Source organism: Lissotriton helveticus, chromosome 10 (assembly GCF_964261635.1).
Source record: "Lissotriton helveticus chromosome 10, aLisHel1.1, whole genome shotgun sequence".
Lineage (NCBI taxonomy): Eukaryota > Metazoa > Chordata > Amphibia > Caudata > Salamandridae > Lissotriton > Lissotriton helveticus.
This window is the reverse complement of record NC_136071.1, coordinates 1157962643-1157974782: the sequence shown is the minus strand read 5'-3', so window position 1 is coordinate 1157974782 and position 12140 is coordinate 1157962643. Positions and strand designations below refer to the sequence as shown.

At 46.1% G+C, this 12140-nt stretch overlaps 1 protein-coding gene across 2 annotated transcripts in view; it reads left to right on the top strand.

Moving 5' to 3' along the window:
* The window catches only part of UBE2E1 (ubiquitin conjugating enzyme E2 E1), a 370046-nt gene that overhangs the window by 347598 nt on the left and 10308 nt on the right, over positions 1-12140 (top strand). For both annotated transcript variants that reach the window (XM_078663987.1, XM_078663986.1), the window contains exon 4: positions 3355-3487. In XM_078663987.1, coding sequence (XP_078520113.1) covers positions 3355-3487 — 133 coding nt within the window. The remainder of the gene's footprint in view (positions 1-3354; positions 3488-12140) is intronic.

Genomic DNA, 12140 nt, shown 5'->3' with positions numbered 1-12140 from the left:
ACCGCCTAAGGCGCCATCTTGGACATTTTCAAAATGCTGTACAGAAGGCTTGAGACCATAGTGGAGTGATTGGTCACGTTGGAGTGGGACAGAGATGCCTCCGATTCTAGAACTTTACATCCCACTAAAAACTCCTGCACAAGGGAGAGACGTTTAAGAACAGTCAGGACCTGGGAGAAGCAACACCAGAGCAATGCATGCTGAAAGAGACCGCTGACCCCTACTGCAGAGATGGACACAAGGACCTCTGATCTCAGTTGGCGCCCCAGGGATTAAGACTTGTGTCTCCAGGGTCAGTGGCGTCCATGCTGCCTTCCCTCCCCCTTCCACACGCACACTCTGGCAGGCAGTAGAAGGATGGATCTGCTGAGGGGCACTGTGGAGGGGCCCCTGGATGTCTGTTGACCGGTTCTGCAGGAGTGTGACCTCCAGAAGGAGGGGGACCCTGACTTCCTCTGACCCAGGTGTTCTGCAAGTGGCCAAAATAGGCGTGGCTCTTCAAGAATGACCAGTTTTAGTCCACTCAGTTGGGCTTCTTTTTCCCAAAGATGAAACTCTGAGCTGGTTCTTCAAGCCGGTGACCTGATGATTAACCCTGGGCAAAGCACTATGCTACGCTCGCGTAGTTTGCGCTACTTCGCACTACGCGAATTGCACGTAGCACAGTGCAAACACACATAGCGTAGTGCATTTTTTGCTTGCTCGCGGTCCTCAACGTCAACCGCGAGCAAGCAAAATGACATCCCGGCGAGACTTTGCCCCCGTTCGCGATCAGCAACATCAAGTTGCCGATCGTGAGCGTGGAAAATAAACCTCCTGGCGAGATTCTCAACGCGGGGAGGTCAGGTTTCTCATTGCGAGTGGTCGCGTATGCTCGCGACCGCTCGCAATGAGAAACTACCCGTCTGCGTTGAGAAAGCTGCCGCTCGAGTAAAAATCCTACTCGAGGGGCAGTTAAAGACAGCTCGCACGCAAGATGCCGTTTTCGATGATTGCACAGTGCGGACAAGCATCCGGCACTGTGCAATCATCTCGAACAGCACACTACGCAGTTAGTTCGCATAGTGCAAAGTGCACTTCGCGTAGCTACACGTAGCGCTACTTCGCGAACTACGCCCAGGTTTACTGAAGATACACACAGATTTTTGAAGCAGGTGTACAACCAACCGAGCTGCCTCATGCGGAAGATAGCTGAGCATATTACTGCTGACCTCTGCTGACTCTCAGAGTAGATTTGGCTGCAGGGCTGTGTGCTTTCTATGCTGGCTCACAGAGCACTGCTTGTTCCTGAGAGATGTATTGATTGCTGTGGGCTGCGGAAATGCAAGACTCAAGATCTAATCTCGGCTTTCCCACTCCACCAGATGTTGTCATGGTGGTCAGATTGCAGCATTTCACAGCGCTCGAGCTCCCGTTTGGACTGAAATGGAAAGTGATTAATAACCAGATTCATACCTGCGCTACTGAGAAAAAAGTGGATATGAACTTTAGATGACGCGCGTCTCTCTTGGTGTGGCGGTTGTGGCGTAGTGTGATACCCAGGGGTGCACTGAAATTATACAGCTGAGGAGGGCCAAATTATGCGGCAAGTTAATTAAATAAAACTGCAACGAAAAAAGAAAACGACCCGGTCTAACAAGGCCCATTTTGAGATAGTATTACTTCATTAGGTTGTTATTTTCACACATGGTAACTCGCTCTGGGAATATATTTCCCTTTGCAGTACCAGTTTAACCCCTTCGCTGTGGCGGCTATTCCGCCGCAGCGCTAAGGGGGAGGCGGGGCCGTGTGGCGGTCCCGTGCGGCGGTCCCGTGCTCGTGACGGAACGGTTCCGTCACAGCCCCGCCCGCTTAATAGAACCTTCAGCGCAGGCGCGGAATTCGCGGCGAGCGGGCCGTGACGGAACCGTTCCGTCACCAGCACAGCCCACCCGAGGCTCGTGATGCAACGGTTCCGTCACGAGCATGGGAGGGGTTAATACCCAAATACAGCATTAAGTCACTAAAAGATAACCAGTCAACCTTGTGAAGGGCTTTCCACTGTGCGGGAACGTGTCGCCGCCATGTTTTAGCAACTTTTGATCAGTTTGAGCTAGAAACATTTTTTTCTGTAAAGAATGCAGATTACGCAGCAGGTGGTAGATTATGTGGCAAATGCGTCAATAATTTTGCAGAAAACGCCGCAGACTCAACGCTGCCTACTTTCAGTAGCCTTGGTGTTAACTTCCATTAATATAATTAAAGTAATCGACGGTTGCATGATGGGGAAGCTCCATGGTTTGTTTTTGTGACTGGTGATGCAGTTAACTTTTCACACAAAAAGCCCCAGGAGTGTATAATTACTAGGGGTGGGCGGAATTTGTGTAGTTGCGCTACTCAAAGCTCCGCAAAACAGTAAAAAATCTCCGCGAGCACGCAAAAGTTCTGTGAACACGCAGAATTGCTTGTTCCGACCGTTCACGATGATTTTTTCTGGTTCGCAAACGCTGTTTGCGTGCTCGGGGAGAAATATCTTGCGTACATGCATTTTGAAAGTGCGAACAAGCAAAAAATTCCACGAAGCCGTGGAATTTTGGGCAATTCCGCGGAACGCAAAATTACCCAAATTCCGCGAGTGGAACGGAATTTACCGCTCAGGCCTAATAATTACCGGGCAGAGGCGTACCATACCCTACACCGGGGCCGGCCCTAAACCGGAAAGAACAGTTGATGTATGTTGTGGAGGGGGGAGGGGGAGTAGCTGTGGTGTAACAGCAGGAGGTGTGAGGGAAGGAGGGTGGGGGGTTGATGGGGTGCTAACAATTACGCTGAGGTGCATTAAGGGCTGATTACAAGGTCTTCAACGGGGCCCATTGAGATCAGCGGGGATGCACGAGCTGCTGTTTGAATGACAGCTGCTGTTTGAATGACAGCTGCTGTTTGAATGACAGCTGCTGTTTGAATGACATTAAGCCAGGCAGCTCCCTGCTGCGCCCCTCGGAATATTGGCGCCCTGGGCGTGGGCCCAGCTCGCCCATGCCAGGCCCAGCCCTACACCTCGTTTCCCCTCGGAGCCCCTGGCACTGCCCTTGCTACCCCAGTCTCAGTGACAGCAGCAAACCACAACAGTGCTCTAAGTGCCCCGTCCTCTCGTTTTTCACTCCCTTCCTTTCCCTGGCCCCTCAGCTGTGGATATGAGGCATCTGAGAGGCCCAGCACGGGGCACAGGGTCAACATTATGATGTCATGGGGGGAGGGTCAAAGTCTGTATGACTCAGTCTCGCTGCTCCTGGCGCTTTGATGAATTGAGGTCCATGTGCGTGAACCTGTGATGGTTTATGAAACCCTCAGTAATGTATTGTATTTTCTTTACAGCGCGGGTCCCAAAGGCGACAACATCTACGAGTGGCGGTCGACCATCCTCGGCCCCCCCGGCTCCGTCTACGAAGGAGGGGTCTTTTTCCTCGACATCGCCTTCACGCCAGAATACCCCTTCAAGCCTCCAAAGGTACGAACCCACCATTTGCTGCTTAAGATGAGACAAAATGCGAACACAAATTAATTATTTTGGTCTCTGTGTAGGCTTTTTTCAGTAAAGATGAGACAAAATGCTACCAAAAATTAATTATTTTGGTCTCTGTGTAGGCTTTTTTCAGTAAAATTAGACAAGTATAGAATATTTCATGGCAACCTGACTACACAATTGACTCCTGTCGAAAGGTTAAATTTATTTGTAGCCAGTGCTTTAAATGGGTAGGTGCTCTCCGGTACTGAGCACCCGCACTTTTATTTGAAAGGGAGAGGACCTGCAATTGTCAGATCTGCTGGAATACATACAATGTGGAGAGTATCAGCACTTATGAGTAAACAGGTACAATACATACTGAGTACTGCACTTCTCAGCACAGTGTCAATACATTTAATGGAAGAGTGCTGGTACTTCTCGGGAGCAACCTGGTACTCTACGTACTGAGCACCTGCACTTCTCAGTAGATAACAGGTACTCTACATACTGAGTACCTGCACTTCTCAGGAGATAACAGGTACTCCATACTGAGTACCTGCACTTCTCAAGAGATAACAGGTACTCCATACTGAGTACCTGCACTTCTCAGGAGATAACAGGTACTCCATGCTGAGTACCTGCACTTCTCAGGAGATAACAGGTATTCGCCATACTGAGTACCTGCACTTCTTGGGAGATAACAGGTACTCCATACTGAGTACCTGCACTTCTCGGGAGATAACGGGTACTATGCATAGTGAATATCTGCACTTCTCAGGAGATAACAGGTACTCCATACTGAGTACCTGCACTTCTCAGGAGATAACAGGTATTCGCCATACTGAGTACCTGCACTTCTCAAGAGATAACAGATACTCTGCATACTGAGTACCTGCACTTCTCAGGAGATAACAGGTACTCGCCATACTGAGTTACCTGCACTTCTCAGGAGATAACAGGTACTCGCCATACTGAGTACCTGCACTTCTCAGGAGATAACAGGTACTCTGCATAGTGAATATCTGCACTTCTCAGGAGATAACAGGTACTCGCCATACTGAGTACCTGCGCTTCTCAGGAGATAACAGGTACTCGCCATACTGAGTACCTGAACTTCTCAGGAGATACCAGGTACTCTGCATAGTGAGTATCTGCACTTCTCACGAGATAACAGGTACTCTACATACTGAGTACCTGCACTTCTGTATTTTCATTTAAAGCACGGTTTTTGGTGAATTGCCACATGGTTAAGCTTTCAGGCACATGCATAGCGTTGAAGTATTTGAGACACATGACACCTTACAAACATCTCGTTGTATAAAAACATTGGGGTAGTACAGTATGGGGGCTGAATTGTGGAGGTTGTAAATAAGAGAGGTAGGTTTAAATCTCACATTTATAACTTGACAAAAAGGGTGCGATTATAAAACGTATTTACAACAAAAATAAGGGTGTGATTGTGGGGAAATAATTTTCTCATTATTTGGCAAAATTGGCACACTTTATAAAAGGTTTAACTCCAGTGTCAGGCGCTGCATAAAAATGAGACCAGTTTTCAGCTTGGGGAGACCTAGTGGTAAAGTGATATTCCACCGTTTACAATTCCTTTCTCCTCACTTAATAAGTAGTGAAGCTGAAGATAATTCGAGATCCATTAAAAGAATGCTAAAAATACTTCATTTGAACATTTTGTGAGCAGTTTCTTGATTATTTATTATTATTATGCGTTCTTATATAGCGCTCGATTACCCGTAGGCATCTCGGCGCTTGCCTTGGAAACCCGTCCTGGCTTTTCCCTGTGAGATACCCGTACTGGGCATCCCCAAGGTGAAAGCCAGGCATCCCGCCGCGGGGGGGCCGTAGTGGGGATTAAGCAAGCTGATGCCCAGAGCTGCAGAGTGTGAACCCGTGATTCGAGTAGGTACCGAAACGAGAATTATCGAGTCCGTGGATATTTTGGGCTCAAGACCCTGCCGCGTCGGGAATTGAACCCTGGTCCCGGGTCTGACCTCTGCTTCAGGGTCTACCTCCTCTAACCAGTGATCCACACTTCAACACTGTGGGTTGCACTCTGTTTTGAGAACTATCCTCCACCCCTGAAAGAGGAAGTGACATCAGAACATAACAGGAAGTGCAGTGTGTGCATAAATGAGAGCAGCAACAGTTCAAGGTAAAAGGTAGCATTTTCTTTTGCTTTGAGGCACCACGTTTGCATACCCAGTCAGCCTGTTCACCGCCACCCTTTACCCATCCTAAACATGCTGATCGTGTTGTGCTCACCCCTCACAGCACTACATGTTGTGCAGATCTGTCCCTCTCTCATATAAAGAAAAAGACTTTCAAATCCAGACGTTCACCGTCCGACAAACCTCTGGCTAACCACTATTTGTGACAGTACCGCTCCTGGGAGCTGTACCTCTTTAACCCCTTAGCTGCGGAGGCTATTCTGCCGCAGCGCTAAGGGGGAGGGGGGGCCGTGCGGCGCTCCCGTACTCGTGACGGAACCGCTCTGTCACGAGCCTCGGGTGGGCTGTGCTTGTGACGGAACGGTTCGTCACGGCCCCGCCCACCTAATAGAACGCTCAGCGCAGGCGCGGAATTCGCGCCGCGGGCTGTGACGGAACCGTTCCGTCACCAGCACAGCCCACCCAAGGCTCGTGATGGAACGGTTCCGTCACGAGCACGCAACGGGTTAAGAGCGAGGTACTCTCACGCATAGGTCGAGTGGTACCTGCTATCGTTCTCTGAAGACTGGACCATACCAAGGTTTATTAAATGGGTCTGCCATTGGGAGTGACGCATCTGTTGCTGGTGGTCGGCAATATGGCAGTCAGACCCGTGCCTGAGGCCAGCTGGGGGGTGATGGGTAAATGTGCCTTCAAGGGATTTATTCAATTGAATGATTTCTTTATTTTAAGATCACATTTGGGAGCAAGATGGACGATATGCTTGCTAATTGATTTCTTTCCGCTCGTCAATTCTTTTAGACAATTTCTTGTAAACGGGTACAACTCCGTTCAAGAGCGAACAATCATATGGAGTAAATATCAAAAAAGTGTATAGAACAGACAAAAACAGGTGTATATATATGAAAGTATTACATTTTATATTAGAATTTTTCAGGGTACTTGTATACAATACATGCAATGAAACAAGAAGGTAATGCACTTGAAAACCTTCACTGTAACAATTGCGACACTTTTCTTAAAATAAAGCACAAATCAATATCAAAGAAAAAAGTGTTGAAAAAAAAGTGTTGACCTATACACTTTTTTCTTTGATATTGATTTCTGGTTCGCTCTTGAACAGAGTTGTACCCGTTTACAAGAAATTGTCTACAAGAATTGACGAGCTGAAAGAAATCAATTAGCAAGCATATCTTCCATCTTACTCCCAAATGTTATCTTAAAATAAACTAATCATTCAATTGAATAAATCCTTGAAGGCACATTTACCCATCCCTCATATTTGCCCGAGCCCTCAAGGGTAGTTTGGGTTGCCCATTTCTCTCACCATTGAGGCCAGCTGGGCCATCGGTGGCTGCAGTGTAGAAATGTAAAATAGTCCCTCATGCATTGCAGCGCAGGCTTTCCACAGGAGGCGGAGTGATACACCAGTCACCCAATGGCATGAGATGGGAGAGAAATAGACTTCTGCGAAGCCAAGGCCCGCTCTGTATATTTTAAAGAATTGATAACTGTCCCTTTTAAGCAGTTAATTACATGGTGACAACGGGGTGACTTGAAGAGACGAAAATGTTGAAAGTCTTTCCCTGAATGTTACTCTTGGAACGTCACTAACTCGAGCACTGGATCCTGGGAACCAAGGAGGGGCAACAACAAACAGGAGACAAACCGAAAGTAATCAGTGAAGGGAAAACAAAACAATGTTACAAGAACAGGTGACACCGGTGGTGTGTGGTCACTAACCACAGTGGTATGTGGTCACTAACCAGGGCTGAGCTAGTTGTTAGTGAGTCCACCTCTTGAACACAGTCTTCCCATGCTCTAAGAGGGCAAAGACTACAAGTACCACAATGCAATTCTGTGTGGACAATGGAGATGAGCTGAAGGCAGGAATCCAATCGAGAACTCTCCTGGAATCATCATATACCGATTTTTGGTCTCTCCAGAGCAGAGGTACAAAGAAGGCTGAAGAAGGGGCCATGCAAGGCCTTTAGGAGAGCCCCTAGCTGTAGGGTGGATGGAACGAGACACCTTGTAAAGAACGATGCATGACGTAGTACCACTCTACTGTCCCTCTTCAGACCCAGCTACCCCCGAGTCCAGTCACTCATTGACTGTATCTTTGTCTTTGATTCTATACAGCGCTTTGCAGACTTATTGGCTAGTGCTTTTCAAACAAAGCATGCATATACACCTTCCATACACAGGTTTTGCTTCTAGGCACATTTTAAATAGTTCTATGAAGTACCAAAAACAAAGCTGTTTCAGATCCCTTGATTCTTCTGCTAACATGATTTATTTTATGTCCTTGCTTATTATACACAGGGCAAACAAACAACAAAGGAGTTACTTTGTAGTTTTTACGCCCAGGGACTGTGCAAGGAACTCCGGTGCTCAAGACAATACAGCATATTTCAATGGAGCCCTCCTTATAGCCCCAAATAAAAAAATTAAAAACATTTGGTTTCTTGTAATTTAGCGCCACCTAGCGGTGGCTTCCTTTAATGGCTGGTTTATCTTGCCGCATTGAAGCTCTAGTCATTGTTTCTTTGATCACATATGCACGCTCATATTGTGCTGTAATATTTATATAGCGCTTACTGCCCCTTTTGTGGGGCCCCACAGCGCTTGCTTGCACGGTTGGGATGCTACACAGTGTAGGGTGTGTGGTTGGAGGTGTACTGTCTGTTTTGATCCTGTGTGGGGGGCGTTTCCGTGTTGTGCGTGAGGACCCCAGAGATGTTGTTTTTGTGTTATGGGATGCAGCGCTTAACAGTGTGATGGATGAAGACGTGTGAGAGACAGGCGCGCAGTGCATGGTTTTTATTAAGCTGGCAGGTTCGAGCAGCTCTGCAGGCACATTTATGGTATTTCTTATCATCATTGTCCACTAAGCTGGTTCCTGCCCCTGGTTGTCCATAGTACGTAGGTAGATGTGACCGACAGCACTGTGCAACAGATCTCCTTAGTTGCTTTGTGACTTTCATGATCAGTTGATTTTTTGGGGGGGATTTTGTTTTTGCTGTGGACTGGCACAGTACTGGGCGTTGGACATGACCTCTAGCCCTTTTGTCTCGTGTAAGAGTGTCCAGCAGCAAAAGGGAATTATTTTTCAGCCTGTATAACTGCCCAAGCCTGAGTGTTATGGTATTACTATTATTAGAGGCTATATTTTGTATTGTATTTGCATTTATATAGCACTTACAACCCTATATGAGCTGTTGTAGCGCTTTACGTCGGGCTGTTGTAGCGCTTTACGTCAGGCAGCATGCTGCTGCAGAATTGAGGGTTAGTAGTTTGTTTATTGTAAGTGATTGGCATTAGTCTAATAGCTCAGAGGGTTAACGCATTCAGCCTTCGGTCATTCGCGAGACTGATTATGCTGGGCATCAATGCAACTGATAAGGGTAACAGTGAAACCTGTTACTACTCCAACACTGGTCGCATGCTAAGGCTTTCCCCTCACTGCTGGTGCTCACCTTAGGCATCCTGCGCCGGATGGTGTCTGTGGGGCTCAGCGCTCCCAGCTCCGCCGTCCACCCTGAGACGGGTGAGTTGACCGGTCACTCTGGAGGGTCGGCGAGCGCAAGGAGCACTTGACTAGCCAAGTCTGATGCCTCGGCCGCAGCCAGAGGTGATATCCAAAAGCTAGCTCTTCAGACAAGGGTGCCGCAACGCGAGTATAGCTCAGCGGGATGAACGCCTGCTGCAGAGACGTGTGCGCTCAAGCTCACAACTTTGCATCCTGCAGGGCTCAGTTGGTGTCTCCTGTTTGGGTCATGAAGTCGCTCTGTTATTTTCCCTCTGCTTCTCTGTAGGCTCTCGCTGAGACCTTTGAAAGTAGCAGGTAAAATAAAAAAAATTGATACAGCAAATTCGTCATCAACATACACACCAGTAACTAAGCTTGTTTTTCAGTTGAAATGGGTTCCAGTGAGGGTGCTTGAGGTATCCAGGCACCACCTCCCAGCTAGGTGGGGCCTTCAGACGATGCGCCTGTAAAGTGGGGAGGTAGGGTTTCCTGTCCCTAGTGGCGGACCATTGATTCGTGGACTGTAATACAAGTCACGGAATAAAGAGGCGGGGGCTGCAAGACATGGAGCATTGTTGCTCCTCTGTGACAAAAAAAGACATAGGGCCAGATGTAGCAAGCGTAATAGCGATCGCAAACGCTGACATTTGCAGAATATCAGCATTTGCAATCGCAATTTAGCTGTGTGCTACGTGGGTAGGCAAATACCTACTTGCAAAATAAGGAATCGCAAAATTTGCGATTCCTCATTTTGTGCAAGCATTTAGAAATTCGCAATTTGCGATACCCTAAATGCTATGCTAGTAGGCTTCGCAAATTGCGATAATGCCTTAAGGAATCGCAAATTCCCACCTACTTCATGTTGGTGGTAAGTTGCGATTTCCTTTATAAAAGTAGTTTTTTGCTTTTTTCAAAGTGCCATGTGGCACACATTCATGCCCTTAGGGCATGTATGTGCGCCACATGTGCACATATGCACAATTCAGGGGTGCAACAGGGTGTTCTTTTGGAGACCATGCACCCTTGAAATTACGGACACAATTCCCATTCATTCCTAAGGGCCTCTTGGCCCATAGGAATGAATGGGAAGCCATTCCTTATTTGCGAGTCGCAAACAAGGAATGTGTAGGAATCGCAAAAATTATTGCGATTCATACCTACATGGCATTTTGCGAGTCCTTAACAGCAATTCCCTAAAAATCACTATTAAGTACTTGCTAAACTGCTTTTACCTTCATCTGGCCCTAGTTGCCTAACTCGTTGACAGGAGCTGTCACTCACACCTTAATAACCAGCAAGTTAGACTATAGGAACACCCTCTACGCTGGGATCACCAGGCAACTCTCTAGAAGATTACAAACCACCTAGACATGGTAGCCAGACTCATCCTCAACCTCCCGCACAGAACTGGAATCACACCACACAGGCACTCGATTCAAACTCCTCAAACATACAAAGCCACCTACCTGAACCATCACATCTCCTTCTACCAACCATCCGGACACCTCCACTCCGCAGGACGCCTACTTGCACACATCCCACACTGAAACAGATCAGGAGGTCGTGTGTTCTCTTACATCGCTCTTAAAGTGTGGAACGGCCTCCCACTCCACATCGGAGCCCCCTTCACTCGTCTTGACTTTTGCGAGATGAGGAAGACCCGGCTTTTGAATTAACCAACCTGCCCTAGGCAGGGCCCGGCACACACACCTGCTCAGAGCCAGGATACCCTCGCAGGTGATAGTGCGCGTTACAAATACACATAACAAAAGCTTAGAAAATAGAGATTGCCAGCAATAAGGGTCAGGAGCAAAAAAATCACAGTAACTCAGCATTATTTGTTAGCAGCCAAGGACAAAATGTAAGTTATTTCCCCCAAACGAGAAGTTAATGTGATTAAAGGAGATTATAGCAAATTAATTTCAACATTAATTATAAAGATGCTGTCTCCTGAAGCCACGGATGGAGAACACGTGTGTGTTTCACCTTATGTGCCTTGAACTGAAAGACCTATTATTTTAATGGGTTCATGAAAGTGTGCGTTTTGCAGCGTGAATCTTTCTGGATTCACTATGCTGTGAAGGGTAGAGGTGAACGATCATACTGTCTGTTAAGGTCCTAGGAAAGAGATACTTCACTCTGAGCAGCTGAGAACGATAGCGCATAGAAGCTACATTAGAGTACAACGAGGGAAGCGTACAGGGAAGAAATATGGAAGTAGGGGAATAGAGCTAAGCTTTTGTGAAACTCATTTTGGAAGTAACTTTATACTTTCTAAAAATTATCAGGTCTATACCTGGGTGTATATTTGTTCGATTCAAAAGCTTTGGTGGTCCCCTCCTTCCCCCGGTTCTCCTGCTTTCCTATTATACTGACTTATAGTTTTGTTGTATTATTATTTTATTATTCTATCATCTTATTATTCTCTCTCTTCTAATTTTCTTCTATTCTTGCTATTTCTTATTGACATCTCATTTCTTTTCATATAACTTCTATTGATATGCTGTTATTTCTTATATCAACTATTTTTCTATATTCTATTCAATACGCCTTTCTCAATATATTTTACAATTTTCAATTTTTCAAATGAATTACTCCTCGAGGGCTAAGGAGATGTGTGATGTTATTATTTTCTATATTTGTAGCTATGTAAAATGTTTAATCTTTATACTCAATTTATATATCTATTGAGTTAACCTAGAATTGATTCTTAGACTTTTATATTTCTTTATATATGTTGCTTGCATTATTTAAATATTTAACGTTTCTCACACCATATTTATTCAACTGTATACCTTACTATTTTTCTTTATAGTTGTGTTATTTATTGGTGCATAGTATTTATCATATATGCATTTTCTCTTTTTCTTTTCCATATATTTTGTATATTTATTCATATCATTCAAATTGTAAGTTATTATTAACTTTATTGTACTTA